The sequence below is a fragment of the Emydura macquarii genome, unplaced genomic scaffold (assembly GCF_026122565.2).
Source record: "Emydura macquarii macquarii isolate MOO-44397 ecotype Brisbane River unplaced genomic scaffold, CSIRO-AGI_Emac_v2 contig_3477, whole genome shotgun sequence".
Lineage (NCBI taxonomy): Eukaryota > Metazoa > Chordata > Testudines > Chelidae > Emydura > Emydura macquarii.
In genome coordinates, this window is record NW_027133614.1 from 3,645,678 (window position 1) to 3,665,580 (window position 19,903).

The window sequence follows — 19,903 nt, forward strand, 5'->3', positions numbered from 1 at the left end:
TCTCAGGAGGGATCCTCAGGCAGTACTGTAATGTAATTAATAAATTTATAATTTTAGCATACAGAAACAGTAGAAATGTCCTTCTAGGTGTCTTGGCTGTATTCAGCAGTACCTGTTAGTTATCTCTCTTGTCAGCAATATGTATTGTTTTGTAGTATAGACAGTCTGCTTACATTTTCCTTGCATAAACTACAGTACAGAAATTAATTTCCTGCACCTCTCAGAAGTAGTGCAAAGGGGCAATGGAGGAGCTTAGGGAGTGGGAAGTAATTGGCTGGGAAGGAGCCTGGGAGTGAACCTGGAGAGTTGTTGGATGTGGGTGGGAGAAGTATGCAACAGGTTTTTTGGGGGAGAGGAGGGATTGCTAAGGAGTTGGGGAGCCTCCCCCATGCAGACCCAGGCTGATCCCTAGCCTCTTCCATTCAGCCAGGCACATTTGTTCCTGTCCCTGTCTGTCCCTGCACCCCCATTCAGTGAGGCATATCTGCACATGTACTTATGGGGTCCTGCACCACTACTGCCATTCAGCCCCTGGCTCAATGTTGTCAACCCTCTAGCTCCTATCTCCTCCCTCCTCTCCCCTCCCCTCCACCCTTCTGAACAGACAATAGTGGAGAGGCACAATTTAAAGATTTGGCTGTCCCCAGAACAGCTTGAGTCTTGCTTCCCACAGGCAATCCCCTTACTCTATCTTCCCTCCCAGAAAGCAGTTGGGATCTGCAGGTCTGCTGTTGCTCCTATCTCTCCTCATGGGGCACAGCTTGCCGGCTCAGGCAGCTGCTGTGCAGGGAGGGGGCCTAACCACACCATGTGACCAAGCAAGGCCAGCAAACTCTGGCAGAAATCTGGGGGGCATGTGACCCCTTGTGCCCTCCATTCATTGCCTCTGCTTATGAACCCCAGTCTGTGACTTCCCCCCACCCCCCAGAAGCCCTATGTGCTCCAGTCTGTCTGTGTCTTCCCCCTTTCCCCCCCAATATCCCATGCATCCTCCCCTGGCCCTGCAGGCAAGGTGTTCTGAGGAAGGCAGCCTCTGCTCCCTCCCTCTCCACAACTGGCTGCTCCAGCCTGTGAGCCAGCTGTCCTCTCTTCTGGTGCCATATCAGCCCGGGGGGAGGGAGGGAAAGGTATAATTTCAGCTTCCCTTTGTCTCCCTGTCAGAATAATTTATTCTGTTGGGGTGGGGGCAGGAGTCTGCTTGGGACATGAATTCTGCACTTGCACAGAATTCTCCGAGGAGTACATTGTGTTACTTAGACTTGTTCTGAACAGTATTAGATAGCACTGTGGCTAAAACACTGGGCCGTGCAAAGACTCCTATTGTTGTTGAAGCTGCTGGAACTGTGCTATTGCTCGTATAATGGTAGGAAATGTTCCAAAAATTGCCAGTGTAGACACAACCTAAGTAGATAAACATGTGTTAGCCAACTTAACATGTTTATAGATTGTGCTGCTGTGTTCTCTTCATACAAACAAGAGTAAACCATGTAGTATGATCTGATCATAACCCTGGTTAAGCATGTTGTAGTAGTTAAGTTGTAGTTAAGCTGTTGTAGTAATGTAGACCGGACCTCAGGGAAAAGATAGGAATTGTTAGGGAAAATTCTGCAACTTCTATCGCTGTTAGGTGTGAGATTGTTTGGCATATACTGCTGGTTGGGAATATGAATGAAAGGAAACCTGTTGCTGATACAAAACCATCAAAAACAGCTCAAACTTGTTCCCACTGTGTATGAAGACATATATAATGTGCTAAGGAAAATTGTTACGATATAAGTACACTAGTTTTTTTACCAAAGCAAACTTTTGGTGATTTTTAAAAACAATTTTATTGGTTTTGCATTTATATAGCATTTTCTACTTAAAAAATACACCCCACAAAGTACTCCTTCAAAAAAAGAGAGAAGTTCTATATAATCAAAATTGAAGCTTTTGTGGTGGTGTATTTGGTGGTGGTGTATGGTGTACTTAATGATTCCTAGGGCAGTGATGATAAATTATTTTTTGTCAAGGTATAGCCAATGTCTGGACTCCAGAGAAAATAATAAAAACCAACAATAATAAGTAAATTAAAAGATTTTGGGATCTGTTCAAAAGCGTCTGGCAGTCTGTGTTTGGCCCATAGTCCGCCTATTAACTATCCCTGCCCTAGTGTGTACTTGGTATGCTGTTATTCATATTTAGCAGGAAGGAGACAAATAACCCAAACAGCTTTATGCTGCATGCAATTCTTGTTGCCTTATGTTAAAAAAGATATTAGAATTGCAAAAGGTGTACAGAAAGGCAACAAAAATAATTAGGGATATAGAACAGCTTCCATATGAGGAGAGATTGAAAAGCTCAGAAATGAAATAACTATGGGGAGGTATGATAGAGGTCTATAATAAGATAATGAATGGTATGGAGTAAGTGAATAGGGAAGTGTTTTTTTTTTTTACCCCTTCACATAATACAAATAGGCATCAGGTTTTAAAACAAATGTGAAGAAGTACTTCTTCACATAATGCACTATCAATTTGTGGAACTCATTGCCATGGGATGTTGTGAAGGCCAAAATTATAACTGGGTTCAAAAAAGAATTTGATAGATTTATGGAGGATAGGTCCATCAAAGGCTAATAGCTAAGATGGTCTGGGGGTGTCCCTAAACCTTCAACTGCCAGAAGCTGGGACTGGACAATAAAGGTTGGGTCACTCAAAATTGCCCTGTTATGTTCATTCCCTCTGAAGCATCTGGCACTGTCCGTTGTCAGAGACAGGACGCTGGGATAGATGGATCATTGGTATGATCCCCTATGGCTGTTTTTATGCTCTTAATCTGCTGATTAGCATACTGGCAAGGATGGTGCCTAAATTAATTACAGGCTCAGTGATTTCATATCAGTAGTATTAAAAATAATTGTAGCTCCTAGGAACTGTCTGAGTAACTTTGATTTTGGTATTGCACTGGTTGTCTCGCCCATACTGCCACATCTCACCAGTAGACACCTAACTATCTGTGCTATATGTTCCCTATAGAGCTGCTCCAACCATATCAGACTGGGTGACGCCTGCCCTGGGTTTTCATGTCTTCCTGCAGGACCCAGGTCTAACAGGCTAGCGACTATCCATCCCCTATCTGAACCCAACTGCTGTGAAAACCACAAATATGTTTTTCTTGTTCAACCTGATTTGCAATTTATAAGAATTAGTCTTATAAATAGGGTTCTTTCTTGATCAGAGTAAAGAGTAAAGAAGGCTCAAAGTTGCTGCTCATCAGAGAGATGTCCAGGTTAAATATGTCAGTCATTGGCCTCTCTGAAACCAATCTTAAAGATAACGGTGAGGGAAGAATAGGTGACTACCATTTTATTTGGTCAGATACAAAAAAGGAAGGAGTTGGGCTTCTCTTCAAACATTATTTCTGCAAATTGATCTTTTCTTTTGAACCAATTTCTAGTCACCTACTTTAAAGCCCAACTCCAGCCTAAGCATGGAAGATGGACCATTATTCTTTGCTATGCTCCAACCAGTGAAGCTTCTGATGAGGACAGGACGCAGTTCGACAATCAGCTCAGCTCTCTTCTTTCAGCTATCTCAAATTGTGACATCATCACTCCCTCTGACTTTAATGCTACTGTTGATAATTTAAGTGGAGCATGGAAAAATGTTGTTGGGCTTGTTATCCTGGATACCTTAAATGACAATGGTAAATAGCTTTTACAGTTGTGTGTTTCTCGTGAATTTGTCATTATGGACACTTGGTTTAATAAGATACAAATTCACCAGTTTACATGGTTGAATAAGAATGGCCAAGCAAAGGAAATGATTCATTACTTTATATGTCTCTTTGTTGGAAATCATCTATCAGCAGTTGCAGAATTTATTGGTATGCTGAGATTGGTAATGCCGACCACAGATTAGTCTCTGCAAACTTCCTTTGTAGACTAAAAAGGTTACCAAATTCAAATGATCTATCCAAAAAATTGATAGCATTTAAAACCATTGAAATCTTGAACAGGTTTGAGACCCTGACAGGGTATACTGACACTGAATCCATCTGGACGAACTTCAAGTCCCTGGCAACCTATGTTGCTATGACCATCATTTGTTCCAAAAAAAAAGAGGCAAGAAGCCCTGGATCTCTGTTAATATCTTAACTGGCATTGAACAGTGTCTTATTGCTTGTCTGAGCGGTGATATGGTCACATATCATAAGCTAAGTGGTGCTCACAATAAAGTAATACACATTAATTGCAAAGCTTTTAAGGAAGCCAAAGCCATCACATTCAAGGAAGTTTCTGCCAAGCAATGTCACCTCCTTATATAAAGACTTGCACAACCTTATTGATTAGAGAGGTCATTCTCTTGGTGCAAGCTACTCCAATTCTGGTCAGCTAATCAACACAGAAATGGAATGCATAGAGTGAAGAATTAATTGGGGTAGAACCAGAATTTTTCTGGTTGGTGATTTTGAACATGCTGTGGGCTCTAGCATCTTAGGGGGATGACCCCTCAGTTGAGAATGTTGGTGATTTCACCTACCTTGGCTCTGCTGTTGATAATCTGCACAGTATTAAGAAATGCTTTTGCAGTGAGGGCTTCAAATTCTTGTCTGTAATGGGGCACTTCATCAAGAATATCTTTCGTAAACCAAACATGATATGAAGCTGAGACAATATAATGCTTCAGTGGTCAGTATTCTGACCTATGGGACTAGAACATGGCCCCTAACTGTTGGGACTAAAAAGAAGTTGGACACATTCAGATGAAGCATCTCTGAATAACTGAAAACATCTGATGGTACAAATTCAAATCAAATGAGGAGATCAGTTTTGTAAATTAAACTGGTCCTGCTCTCTCAGTCACACAATGCTCTTGAAGATGATTTGGTGATCTGCTCCTAATCGCTACCATCTTCCCTGAAAGAATCATCTTTGATTTTAACCCAATGAAAACAGAATGGAAAGGACCCCCAGGAAAACCTGAAATGCAATGGCTGGATGGCGTCAACAGACACCTGTCTCTCACAGGCATCCGACTCCATAATATGCCAGATTTGGCTCCGGACAGAACATTATGGAGGCTCATAACATGTTTGGTCTCTGTTGTCCCAGTGACAGCGTAAGAACTAACCTCATAAGAACCCTAGTCATGAGAGGCTAATCAGAAAAATGTGAATTATCATTAGGAATCATTTTAAGAACACCTTACTAAATGCCAAAAAAGCACAACTGAGGAAGAAGGCCATGCTGGTTTTTTAAAAATAACCTGGTTTGGAGAAGTGAAGGCAGCTTATTACATTTTTATATATAAAAACAAATGGAAGAAGGAGGAAGTTGATAGTTTATTAATATAAACCAGAAGTTAGGAATTGTAGAAAATTGATAAGGAAAGCAAAGGACACAAGAAAAAAATTTATGACCAGCATGAAGGGAAAAAAAGCGAGTTTTTAAAAATATATTAAGGACAAAAAGAATCCTGACAGTGGTATTAGTCCATTACTAGATGGAAATGGTAGAATTAACAATAATAGCAGAAAAGGCAGAAGTGTTCAATAAATATTACTGTTTTGTATTGTGATGGGGTGGCCTCCGTGCTCCCCTGGGCCGAGCGCTTTTTACTGGGGCAGGACACAAAATGGCCGCCCGGGGCTCCCACCAGCCTCAAGATGGCGGCCGTCTCTCTACGGACCGGCCTTCCCACAGGTCTTCGCAGGCCGAGTATTGTCCTTGGGACCTTGGGGTCTAGGGTTTGGGGGGTAGGGGGTGTCCGAGCCCGCCCTCTCCTTCGGACACCAGCCCAGAGTCCCTGGCTGACAGCAGTGGGTGGCTGCTGCTCTAAGGAAACTATAAGTCTTTTCTCTGGGCTGCTTCCCTACCCGGGACCCCGTCGGGGCTAAGTGGCCCCTCTGCTTTCTTCTGGCTTCTGCCACTCACGGTTCTCCTTCTCCTTCTCCAAAGCTTCTTCTCCAAATTCCAAAACTCCTTCTCCTTCTCCAAAGCTCCTTCTCCTTCTCCTTCTCCTTCTCCAAACTCCCAAGTTCCTGCTCCTTCTCCAAACTCCAAACTCCCAGAGCATCCTGCCTGGCTGGCAGGGACCTCATATCTGCTCCCTGGCAGTGCTTAATGGGAACCAGCTGGCTCTGGCCTCAGCTGACCCTAATTGATCCCAGCTGGCTCTGGCCTCAGCTGACCCTGATTAGCCTGGAGGGAGCCTTGGGCAGCTGCTAGGGGAACAGGGCTTTGATCATTCTTGGGCTAACGTAGCGCCCTTCTACCACCCTCCGGTAGCCCCTGTCACATATCCCCCCCCTGCTCAACACCCAGGGGTTGGGCTACTTGGGTCGTGAGGCAGTGGACCCTCGAAAGGCCGTCTGCATTGCCGTGCCGGTGGCCCGCTCGGTGCTGAATCGTGAACCGAAACGGTTGTAGGGACAGGAACCAGCGGGTTACCCTGGCATTCTTTTCTTTGTTCCGGTGCATCCACAGCAATGGAGCATGGTCGGTGACAAGGGAGAACTCGCGCCCCAGAAGGTAGTATCGTAGGGTCTCCACGGCCCACTTTACGGCGAGGCACTCCCTCTCAACCACCGCGTACTTCTGTTCCCGGGGGAGGAGTTTCCGGCTTAGATATAGGATCGGGTGTTCTTCACCCTGGACCATCTGGGAGAGGACTGCCCCTAACCCGACTTCTGAGGCATCAGTCTGTAAAATGAATTGTTCTTGAAAATCTGGGGCGATCAACACTGGGTCGCTGCAGAGGGCCAGACGCAGGTCCTTGAAGGCTGCTTCTGCCGCCTCGCTCCACTTTATCATATCGGGCCCGCGAGCCTTGATCAGTTCTGTCAGGGGGCTCGCCCTGGTGGCGAAGTGTGGGATGAAACGCCGGTAGTAGCCAACCACGCCCAGGAATGCCCGTACCTGCTTTTTCCGATTCGGTCGGGGCCAGGACTGAATTGCCTCTATTTTACTGACCTGGGGTCTCACTACACCCCTCCCCACGATGTGTCCCAGGTATTTAGCCTCCGCTAGCCCAATAGCGCACTTGGCGGGGTTCGCGGTGAGGCCGGCTCGCCTTAAGGTTTCTAGCACCGCCTCCACTTTTCTAAGGTGGGTCTCCCAGTCGGGGGAGTGGATGACTATATCGTCGAGATAGGCGGCGGCATAGCGGCCATGGGGTCGCAATAACTTGTCCATGAGCCGCTGGAAGGTGGCGGGCGCCCCGTGTAGCCCAAATGGGAGGACCGTATACTGAAACAGCCCGTCTGGGGTCGAAAAGGCGGTCTTTTCTTTCGCCTCGTCCGCCAGGGGGATTTGCCAATAGCCCTTCGTTAGGTCCAATGTGGTCAAGAACCTGGCCTTGCCCAGCCGGTCCACCAGTTCGTCTATTCGGGGGATGGGGTATGCGTCGAACTGGGAAACCTCATTCAATCGTCGAAAGTCGTTGCAAAATCGTGTGGAGCCGTCCGGCTTTGGCACGAGCACGATTGGACTCGACCACTGACTGTGAGACTCCTCGATTACTCCCAGTTCCAGCATCTTTTTTACTTCGGCCCGGATTTCCTCCCTCTTAGCCTCCGGGATTCGGTAGGGTCGCATTGTGACCTTGGCGCCGGGGCTCGTGCGGATGTGGTGGTATGTCTCGGTCGTGCGGCCCGGCCTGGTCGAGAATACATCCCTATTTCGGCTTACCATGTCCCGTGCTTCGGCTTTTTGCGCCGGCGTCAGATCGGAGGACATTGTCACCTGGTCCCGGGGGTCGTCTCCCTGAGGCGGGACGTTGAGGGCGACCATGCCTGCTTCCGGGTCCTGCCAGGCTTTCAGGAGGTTAATATGGTAGATCTGCTCCCCCTTTCGTCGATCTGGCTGCCGCACCTTGTAGTTCACCTCTCCTACTGGCTCGAGTACTTCATAAGGGCCCTGCCACTGGGCCAGAAGCTTGCTCTCCGCCGTGGGGACTAGGACCATCACCCGCTCGCCGGGCTGGAATCGCCTAACCCTCGCTAGCCGGTTGTAAGAGGTGCGCTGAGCCTCTTGGGCCTTTTCCAAATGCTCCCGGACAATAGGGGTGACGCGGGCTATCCGGTCCCTCATCTGGAGCACGTGGGTTATTATGTTCCTCCCAGGGGTTCGCTCTGCCTCCCAGATCTCTCGGGCTATATCTAGGATCCCCCGGGGGTGCCTTCCGTATAGCAGTTCAAAAGGGGAGAATCCAGTTGAGGCCTGGGGCACTTCCCGGATTGCGAACATAAGGTATGGTAGTAGGTCGTCCCAGTCCCTCCCATCGTGACTCACCACCTTCCGGATCATTGACTTAAGGGTCCGGTTGAATCTTTCCACCAGGCCGTCAGTTTGGGGGTGATACACCGAGGTCCGTAGGGTCCGCACATGAAGGAGATCACACAGGTCCTTCATTAACCTCGACATGAACGGGGTCCCTTGGTCCGTCAGTATCTCCTTAGGAATTCCCACTCGGGCAAATACCTCCAGTAACTTGGTGGCAATCACCTTGGAGGTTGCACTCCGCAGGGGAATGGCTTCTGGGTAGCGGGTGGCGTAGTCCAGGATTACGAGTACGTGCTGGTGTCCTCGGGTCGACTTCTCGAGGGGCCCCACCAGGTCCATCGCTATACGTTCGAATGGGACCTCGATGATTGGTAATGGCACTAAGGGTGCCCTCAGCCGGGGTCGGGGGCTGTGTAGCTGGCATTCAGGACACGAGGCGCAGTAGCGCCGGACAGACTCGTGTACACCTGGCCAGAAAAACCTCCGCAGGATTCGGGCGAGGGTTTTCTCTGCTCCCAGGTGTCCCCCAAAAAGGTGGCTGTGGGCCAGGCTTAACACGGCCTTCTGGTGCTTTGCGGGGACTAGGAGTTGGCGCACTTCCTGGTCCCGGTCAGGCGCTACCCGATAGAGAAGATCTTTCTCTATTATGAAATAGGGTCCAGGCCCGGCCGTCTTCCCTTCTACGGGTACCCCTTCTACCCTTGCTACCTCCTTTCTGGCGGTCTCGTACCGCGGATCCTCGGCTTGGTCTCGCCCAAAGTTCTCCCGTTGCTGCCCGAGGGGCCCTATTTCAAGGGGTTCGGATATCCCCTCCGGGTCCCGCTCGGTGACCACCTGACGGGGACCCGCCTCGGCCGGGTTTTCTCTGGGGTGGGGGTCAGCGGTGGCCGCTTGGGTCCTTTTCCCCACGAGTGTGGCCCTCAGGCCCTGGCGTAGGATTTGAGTCCCCAGGGCCTTGGCTGCTCTCCTTTCCTGCTTTGACTTCCGTCCTTTCCCTGGCTCGGAGAACAGGTCGGGGGTGAGTTCCGGGAATATTGGCGCTGACCCCCCATCCTCGGATGGCGCTTCTCCTCTTGGGGCCTCGGGCTCCTCCAGTCCCTCTGCTGGGAGTAAGGCCCCGAACTGGGGGAAGTCTCGGCCAATGACCACGGGGTATGGGAGTTTCGGGACCACCCCTGCCGTCACCTTGGTAAGGGCCCCCTGCACCTCAATTTCCACTGGGATGGTGGGGTAGTAGGCGACTTCGCCATGGACGCAAGTTACACCGGTGCGGTGGGGCTGAGCCGGGTGGGTCGGGTCCACCAGGTGGCCAGAAACGAGCGTGACGGCGCTCCCGGAGTCAATGAGCGCCTGGGTGTCGAGCCCATTCAGTCTTACTGGACGCAGGTATCGGTGCGGGGTATCTGCAAGCCCCGCTAGGTAGACCAGGGCACAGGGATCCGTCCAATTCCCCAGGTTGCACTGCATGGGTTCCTCAGCGTTCGGACATTGGGCCGCTAGGTGTCCCCACTCCCCACAGGCGTAGCATCGATATGCGGTCCTGGTTGCAGATGGGGTTTTGGGGCTTGCGGGCCACAAAGGGGCTCCCCTTGGCTCCCTTGGAGTCCCTGTCGGGCCCTCAGGCTCCCTTTTCCTTCTCTCCGTTCTACCGGGTGTCCCCGTCATGGGCGCCGCTGGGAGGGACCCGGGTCGGGGACGGGAGAGCTCTCGGGCCGTCAACCTTCTCTCTACCAAGGTGACCGCTTCATCGTACGAGGCAGGGTCGTGTTGTCCTACCCACGTGCGAAGATCGGGGGGTAGCCCCCTCGTATACCGGTCCAGGACCAGGAGTTCTAGGATTGCCTCCGAGCTGTTGGCCTCTGGGCATAGCCACTTCCGGGCAAGGTGGACGAGGTCGAACAATTGCGCTCGGGGTGCCTTGTCCTCCCGGTATCGCCATGCGTGGTACCTCTGGGCCCGGACAGCCTGCGTCACCCCCGCCCGAGCCAATATTTCTGCTTTTAGCTGGGGGTAATCGGCTGCCGCGGCAGAGGACATGTCAGAATAGGCCTTCTGAGCCTCCCCACTCAGGAAGGGGGCCAGGATTCCAGCCCACTGGTCCCGGGGCCAGGCTTCTCGCTCCGCGGTCCTCTCGAAGGTGAGGAGATAAGCCTCAATGTCGTCCCCCGCAGTCATCTTCTGCAGCCAATGGGTGGCCTTCCGCATCTGGGGGGCGCCTCCTCCTTGCCCGGGGCTTGGGAGGGCCCTTAGTTGGGTCACCACCTCCCGCAGGAGGGCTCGGTCCTGGGCCGCCTGGCTAATCAGCAGTTGGTTGGTTTCCTGCTGGACCCTGAGCGACTCTTGCTGGGCCGCAGTGGCCTGCACTAGTGCACGGACAACGTCATCCATCTTGGCAGGGCCGGGGTACAAGGGCCTTGTGCCCAGTGCGCTCTCACCTCGGCAGGAGGAAAGAGGTGAATCCCACTCCTGACACCAGTTGTGATGGGGTGGCCTCCGTGCTCCCCTGGGCCGAGCGCTTTTTACTGGGGCAGGACACAAAATGGCCGCCCGGGGCTCCCACCAGCCTCAAGATGGCGGCCGTCTCTCTACGGACCGGCCTTCCCACAGGTCTTCGCAGGCCGAGTATTGTCCTTGGGACCTTGGGGTCTAGGGTTTGGGGGGTAGGGGGTGTCCGAGCCCGCCCTCTCCTTCGGACACCAGCCCAGAGTCCCTGGCTGACAGCAGTGGGTGGCTGCTGCTCTAAGGAAACTATAAGTCTTTTCTCTGGGCTGCTTCCCTACCCGGGACCCCGTCGGGGCTAAGTGGCCCCTCTGCTTTCTTCTGGCTTCTGCCACTCACGGTTCTCCTTCTCCTTCTCCAAAGCTTCTTCTCCAAATTCCAAAACTCCTTCTCCTTCTCCAAAGCTCCTTCTCCTTCTCCTTCTCCTTCTCCAAACTCCCAAGTTCCTGCTCCTTCTCCAAACTCCAAACTCCCAGAGCATCCTGCCTGGCTGGCAGGGACCTCATATCTGCTCCCTGGCAGTGCTTAATGGGAACCAGCTGGCTCTGGCCTCAGCTGACCCTAATTGATCCCAGCTGGCTCTGGCCTCAGCTGACCCTGATTAGCCTGGAGGGAGCCTTGGGCAGCTGCTAGGGGAACAGGGCTTTGATCATTCTTGGGCTAACGTAGCGCCCTTCTACCACCCTCCGGTAGCCCCTGTCACAGTATTTAGAGGAAAAACTGATATAGTTTCAACATATGGAGGTAACACTCCTTCCATTCCACTGGTATCTCTGGAGGATGTTAAACAAAAGCCACTAAAGTTAGACATTTTTAAATTAGCAGGTCCAGAACTTGCATCCAAATTAAAAGAACTGGCTGAGGAGCTCACTGAACCATTAATGATTTCAGTAAGGCTTGGTGCACTGGAGAAGTTCCAGAAGACTGGAAGAAAGCAAATGTTCCAATATTTTAAAAGGGTAAATGGTATGATCAGGGTAATTATAGACCTGTCAGCCTGACATTGATCCTTGATAAGATAATAGAGTTACTGATACAGAACTGATTAATTACCATCCTTTAATTCTTTATCAATGTCTATCAATGTAGGTTAATGAAAAATAGATCCTGTCAAGCTAACTTGGTATCATTTTTGGGTGAGGGGATGAGATTACAGGATTGACTGATAAAGATTTAGTCTTGATTTAATATATTTAGGCTTCTGTAAGTCATTTGACTTGGTATTGCATGATATTTTGATTAATTTTATATTGTTTTAGGGTGTTTTTTTATGTGGCATACATAAAATAGATTCAAGCTGGTTAACTGATGGGTTTTAAAATGTAACCATAACTGGAGAATCACCATCAAGATGTTTTTATGAGATGCTTCCAAGCATGAAGGGTTGTGTTGGAGTAACCACAAAGTAACAAACCATTTGTTTGAAAATGTAACAAGGGGACAGTGGAAGTGTTACCCAAATAACAAATATCACAGGATCTTTTTAGGGGATAAGGCAACAAGCCACGTTTATTGTGAACACAGAAACTTGGTAAATAGTATCAAAGAAAAGAAAAGTATCAACATTGTAATAATATCAATATTGTGCTTTACTTAGTAAAATAGCATTAATAATTATGTAAACACTAGGAAAACAGTATTAACATTATATCAATACTACAATTACAGAGACACATGTTTCAACTGATGCTTTCATTCTCACACACACACACACACACACACACACACACACACACTCTCTCTCACACACACTCTCACACAGACAGAGACAGGCATACACAGACAGGGAGAGAGACAAACCATACATAGGGATCTTCCAGATGTCGTAGTTACCAGCCTCTTGGTGCTCATGATAGTCACTGGCCAGGTGACTAGAGCATGAGGATGAGGAGCAAGGTTCTGCCGATGCTCATCGGTACTCCTGGCTGATGTGGTGATGTTGTAGACCTGAACCTCCAGCCTTCATCTTCTTGTCCCATTTTATAGGGAAAGGACCCCATGTCAATCTATGGGTTTTGCATTGTCATGCTGCAACTGCATTCTTGGTGTGATTCTTAATCGCCCACATTGTTGCAAGCCTGATCAGATTTTGCCCTTTGAAATGGGCTGGCTCCAAAGTCATCAGGGTGGGTTCCTCTTCTGCCATTTGATCATCTTTGCTCCTTTCTTCTTAAGTGTTTTAGGTGGGGCTGGTGCTTTCTTCATGCCTGTTTCGATATCCCTTACTGAGACCAATTGTTCAATCACTCTTTCTGTCTACACCCAACTCAATTGCTCAGCCATTCACACTTCAATCACTCAGGGCCAACTCCTAGCTGAAGAACTTACGTATTATTCTTAAAGCAAGCGTTATTTCATTTTTGACAGTGTCTTTCACAATTAGATAGATACATTACATTGCACAGTGTGGCTTTTTGTACTTAGAATAGGATTTTTACAAATATATTGGAAGCAGGTAAAATTAACAGATAAACTGGCCAGTGGACATTGTTTTTAAATGTCTGTACTATCTTAAAATTATACAAAGTGCAGACAGACTTGAATTAACATTTAAAAAGGGTAGAACAGTAAAAGTCAGTTTGGGGTTTTAGCTTTTGATTCAGTCTGATGTGCCTTTTGGTAGGAAGAGGTGTGTGTGTGTTTGTGGCTCTGTTCTTGCATGTATTTTTCAAAATCAAGATTTTGGCCAACAGAAGCTGGCTTCATGGGCTGATTGGAGGTAGGAGTTGACATCCCGATAGTGAATGAGAAGTGGTAGGGTAGGGCCTCCTGATGCTGTATGATTGAATATAACCGTTTATAGCATTGATATCACCACTGTTATATAATTGTAACAAATCTTGTACGAAGTATGTCGCGTAAGATGTAAATTGAAAAGTTAAAGTTTGGTAAATATGATTATCCTGTTTATACGCACATACCATTTTTTATCTAAAGTTATGAATATTGGCCCTTTACTGATATCTTATGCATGTGTTGTATTCCTGGGTAACTCATATCAGGTAAAATTTACAGTAAGGTCAGACATGTATTAATGGCCCCTTGAGGACACTTAGCTCTCACAATGGGCTATAGCAGAAACTCTCCCACCCAGATAGCTCTTTCTGTGAATGTGTCATCAAGAATATGGGCAGTTGCTGCTCCTGTGAGTTAAGTCAAGTCATTTAAGGACATGTAATATGTTCATGTGACCCTGAACTCCATCTTGGACCAGTAACATTCCACAAACAAAGAATATGAGCTTTGTTTTGCCTCTTTCCTGTCCTGATTCTCTGGACTGTGGATTTACAACTAAAAGGAGCATTTTGAACTATGGACTGAGAACCTTCCAATCTTTTGGAAAATACCAGAGAGACTTTACAAGCTTGCAGTTTATTCCATCACTGATACAAACCTGATATAAGGACTTTGCAACTATTTGTGTGTGTGTGTGTGTGATCTATTAACCATTATTAGATCTCTTCTTGCATTTTATTACTAAACCTTCAGATTTTAGTTTCCAAAGGATTGGCATTGGCATCATTATTGGATAAGATCTGAATTATATATTGACCTGGCTAAGTGGCTGATCACTTGGGATTAGAAGAATCCTATATTTGATTGATTTTGGTTTTCAGTAACCATTCATTATAAAGTCCAGTATCTGGGTGTGGTACTCTGTGCCTCAAAGCTGCACACTGTAACCCCATATTCACCCCTCATATAATTGTGATATATTTTGTACATAGTATCCTTTGTGAGGTATCATTTTAAAAATCTTGATCCACTGAACATGAATATCCTGTTGGATTGTGTGGGCTATCATTGTATGTGAAGTTATGAAGAGTTGCTATATATGTTACTAAAATAAATTGTGAGGTGGGAAACAGCCACAATTAGCTTTTCAGCTAGAACAGTGGAGTAGCCAGACAGCATTAATGGCTCACCATTACCCAACAAGAAAAGAATCCACTGTCTCAGGAACAGTTTACAATGAAGACTTCACAGAGAGAGCACGTAGACAATGGACACTGCTTGACCAATGGGGGCAGCCCCCCATGTCATAGCCACAGATCTTTCCAACAAGCTGGAAGAAGCTATAAAAGAGGGCAAGTGACATCATTACTTGGCTTCACTCCCCCCACAATTGAACACCTGGAAGAAACGTCTGGAGGACAAAGACTTCTGAACTGGGGTCCCAGGCTGGAGGAAATTCCAGTCTGTGTATTGAGGAACGGAAAACTGTTTGTACCATCTGTTAGGGTGAGACACTGCTTGATTTAAATCCTATTTAGTTTGTAGAAAATAGACTGCAAATTTATTTTTGTTTCTTAAGTAACCAGCTCTGATCTTTTATGCCTATCATTTATAATCACTTAAAATCTATCTTTCTGTAGTTAATAATCTGTTTTATATTTTATCTAAAATAATATGTTTTGGTTGAAGTGATTGAGAAATCTGCTTAGGTTACAAAGGCTGGTGCATGTCCACTTTCCTTTGAAGAAATGGCGATCAGGTTAATGAACTTAGACTGGCCAAGCTTCTGACCTACAGTTCTGGAGTGCAAGGCTGGGAACTGGGGGGAATTGGCTGGTACCTCTCTATTGTTGTTTCATGAATGGCTGGGGAAAGCATTTATGCAAACTAGCTGTGTGTGGGGCTCCACATGCTGTTGTGCTGGGTGATAACAGCACCTGGAGGGGTTTGCTGCTTGTCATTAGCAAGACATTCTGAGCTGGAGAATTAAGAGGGCACAGCGGTCCCACAGTTCCGGGTAGCACCATGGAGGATCCTGTCACACTGAGTGGTGAGATGAGCTGAAATGCCTAAGACTGCATTTTTGACTTCCTATTAACCAGTGTGGTGAGACAGAAGTTGACTCTTGTTACTTGCTTGGTATAATGTAATGATAGAATATCGCCAAGTTTGGGATGAGTCTACCCTATTTTTCAGCAGTTTGTTCTGAATTTAACATTCTCAGCTGTGACCCACTGAGGCACCTTGACCCCTCAAAAGTGGAGACAAGGTAGCTAATGTTTTATGTAATAGAGATGGGAGAACCCATGGAGGGATGCAAAGAAAGGGGTGTTGTGATCAAAGTGATGGGATAGGAAAATGGTCTTTTCAGTAGCACTCTGATTGAAGATAAGCAGGGCAAGGCCAGAGAAAGAATGTTAAAATAACCAAGATGACAAGAACCTGGATAAGAGTTCTTTATCTGGGTGGATGGATAGAAAAGTCTGGATCTTAGGCCTGGTCTATACTTACTGGTAAATTCAGCGTCAGTTGCCAGGAGTTATGCAAGCTACGTCAACTTCCTAAATTCTGTTATACGCGCCACCTCCACTACATTGTGCCATTGGAAAATGTGCACCTGTCAACGCAGCGCTACTCCTTTTTTTGGAGGTGGTTTTATTGAAATGACTTCCTGATCGATTGAGCGGGTCTTCACTTCCGCTCAGTCGATCCAGATAAGTGAAGACATATCCCTAGAGATGTTACATGGAAAGAATTGGCAAGATTTAGACATAGTCTGGATGTGAGGACTTAGAGAGACATCCGAGTTGAAGATGATGTTCGGGTTATGGGCCTGAGTGACAGGCGGGATGGTGGCATTTATCCAGTCATTGAGAAGGGAGGTGGAGATTAAGAGCTAGCTCTGTTTTAGCCATGTTAAGCTTAGTTTGACAACTAGATACTAATGAGATCTGGAAGATATATGTTGTAAACTTGGAGTAAATTCTGAATATATGTGTGTGACCCATCTGTTCCCAGGGTAGCCACCTGAGAATGCCAAGATCAGGGCAGGCTGCAAAAGGAGAGCAGATTCTCCCCATGCTGGTGGGTGACACTGAAGCCCGGCTTCCCAACCAGCCACAAACTGCTTCTGATTTCCCCACACTGGTTATCAAGAAGCCAGTCCACAAATGCCCACAGCCCCCTTTATTGCATTCCAGTTCCTGGCTCCCAGATCAGCACTAGGTCCAGTAAAGAGACCAGTTATTTAAATCCTATGCTCTTTACTAAAAAGGTTCCCTCTGACCCCAAGGGGTCAGCCACAGTACCAGTTCAATATGTTTGGATCTTACCTAAAATACCATGCTGCCAGCCGATCCTTTAGTAACTAAAACTAAAGGTTTATTGTAAAAAGAAAGAAATAAACCATGAGAGAAATGTTAAAGGGTCAAAGCAAATCAGATACATACAAATGATTGAAAGTCCATATACATCAGGTTTCTAGAAGAAATGTGGAGTTGCAGGCTTGTATAGTCCCCTCTGGTATACATCCAGTACCTGGATGGGCCTCAGTCCTTTGTTACACAGCTTCAGTTGCAGATGACTTGGTCCAGAGGTAGGTAGGTGGCTGAAGCTTAGGATAGAAGGCAAAATGGTTTCTGGGATTTGATCTTATATACCCTCTGTCCCTGGCCATGTGGCCTGTGGAAAGTTACAAGAACTAAAATGGAGTCCAGAGTCACATGGGCCAATCCTGGTAACTCTTTAGTTTCTTCCTGGGCCCCTTGCCTCTGAGAGTGTCTTGATGGGCATTAAGCGGGCTATTGTCCTGACGCCTCTGTCTGGGGTGTGTCCCAGCCAGCCCAAATTGACATACAGAAATATCAAATACATTCATAACTTCCATTCCACATATAATACATGAACATGAGTATTATCTTACTCAGCACAATATATCCCTTCTAACAGTACCTGACATGATATATCTCACATGATTTATTATGATTCTGCCATACTGATGTCACACAATATACTAAATGCCCCCCTTTCCCCCACTCAAGCCAGCCCGTGTGACAATGTGTACCCTACCGGCTGTAGTGCTATATAGTGTAGATGTTTCTTACAGAGACGGAAAGAGTTTTTCTATTGCTGTAGTAAATCCACCTCTCTTTGAGGCAGTAGAATATGCAGTGAGGGGCTAGGTTGACCTAAGTATGTTGCACATAGTGTGAAATTTTTCACAGCCCTGAGTGATGTAGGTATGTTGACCTAAGTTTTAGGTATAGACCAGGTCTTATGCTCCATTTGTACCAGGCCTCCACAGTAGGGAAATTTTTGAAACTTTTCTGCTGTTGGTGTCTTGTTCAGATTCATTGGAGTTAGCTGTGTTGGAAGCCATAGTGTAGGTGGGCTACTGGTTACCACTAGCACTTTGACACAGTACTATGATTAGATCTGTTTTGAGCAAATTACATGACCGTACTTAAAACTCCATCAGTGTCTGGCAGCCTGTTGCATTAGTGTTACTGCTGGTTGAGCTGAACTGGAATTAGCAACTGTGGTGAAAACTTCCTCAATGTAGAAAAGACTTCAAAGCTTTTACTCATTTCAGGAAATTATTTAAACTCTGTTTAAAAAATGCTTTCTAATGCATCTTGGCTGGTTCATATGAATGTGGCCAAACAGTGTCAAAACTCTGTTCTAGACTAGATAGAAGCTTCTAAGGAGCAATTTGGATAATATATATTTTTCATTTTATCTACTGATTTCTTTGTAGAATATAAGATATGCATGTATTATAAATACTGTATCTGTAGTTAGCTAGACTTTTTCTTTTTTATAATCCATGGTCTGCTTGTATGCTGATGCTCATTTGTTCCCTGTGTTTTCTTAGAACTTAACAGAAAACAGTGAAGCAATACATTGTAATGGAGCAGGTGGCCCACTTGTTTCAGAGTTTAATTAGTCAAAATTCGAATGCATCTAGTGATAGCTCATACTTTCTTTGTTGAGTTTTTATTTTACTGCAGTTTAGTGGTCCTGTTAAATTTGTTGATTTTTTTTTCTTTTCCTTTTTCAGAAATCAGACGACTCAGGAATATGTAACTATAACATAAAAGGGCAGCCAGAATTTCAAAGGTAAATGCTTGCTTTGTCACTAAACATAACCATTTTTTAAAAATATCAACAGGATAGGACAGTGCTTATTATTTTAGCAAAAATAAAAATATTGCATATTTTCACTTGTGCAGTGATGGAAAATTGGGCTTTCTTAATGGATAAAATATTTGCCTTGCATTTACAAATGGACTGTGCCTAAGCCAGTCAAGTTGTGATGGCACTTGAGATATTAGGTCCATAAGACCTCTTTTTAAATATAACTGTCAATATGTGCTACCTCATGTTAAACAAGAGAGGAATGGCACCCTCCTGCTCTCTGGAGACCAGGGATAATGTTTTCCTCCTCATTCTGAATAGTAGGCCTTTTAGGAAAGTGGCTGTTGCATGTTCTACTTTTGTTCTGTAGACATCAGCGGAAGTACTGGGTATAGGAAAAAAAAGCAAAATGTACAGTAGAGAGCCATAGCGTCATTTAGAGGAGAATTTTGCCTTAAGTATAATATGTCATTTTCTGTTTCTGTTGGCCCTACATAGCCCCCCAATGAATTCAGTTGTCATAACAACCTTCACGTAATTCCAAGGTTACAGTCACTGAGAAATCTTTTAAGTTGTCTAATGCGAATGTGCTCTTTGACTGACTTGTGATATTTGTATGTTAAGTGAATTTCTTAGTTACTGTTGACTAAATGTTTATGCTGTTACAATAACTAATAAGTCTATTAAGAATTTACTGCATTTTCAGTGGTTTTTATTTGTCTATGGTGGAACCACATTTTGATATTTTTTTAACATATCGAACTATAATCGATTGATCATATCTTGAGGCTTGTTTGCAGATGAAGGTATCTTCTTTTCTTTCCCTCCCCCCTATCCCCTTTGTGCTATACAGAACTCTGCTTTTGGCTGCCCCTAGCATGACTGAAGCATGAATGATGAACACTCTTTGCAACTGTTGAACACAGATGCAAAAGGTGTTATGGGCATAAATATTTGAAAACTAATTCAAATCATATAAATACTATTGCACACCCTAATGTTGCATGGCTTTTTTGTTTGTTTTGGGGTTTTTTTAGGACTGCTGGAGACATTTTGCCATGATTAAGAAGTCTGTTCAGAGCTGGAATTGCAGTACATGCAGAAGCTAGACTTGGGTCTCATCTTCTCTATAAATACTACCTGGTTACTATGCTATTCCCTCCCATGTAGTGCAGATAGAACCTGATGGCTGTAATCTTGGATTTCAGCAAAATCAGCTCAGGAATATGGTTAAAATGCTGTTCAGTCTTGCTTATGCTACAAGAC

General features: G+C 46.1%; 1 protein-coding gene across 2 annotated transcripts in view; it reads left to right on the plus strand.

Moving 5' to 3' along the window:
- SWT1 (SWT1 RNA endoribonuclease homolog) overlaps window positions 1-19,903 on the plus strand; it is an 81,997-nt gene that overhangs the window by 3,689 nt on the left and 58,405 nt on the right. For both annotated transcript variants that reach the window (XM_067535119.1, XM_067535120.1), the window contains exon 4: window positions 18,561-18,619. In XM_067535119.1, the coding sequence (XP_067391220.1) occupies window positions 18,561-18,619 (59 nt within the window). The remainder of the gene's footprint in view (window positions 1-18,560; window positions 18,620-19,903) is intronic.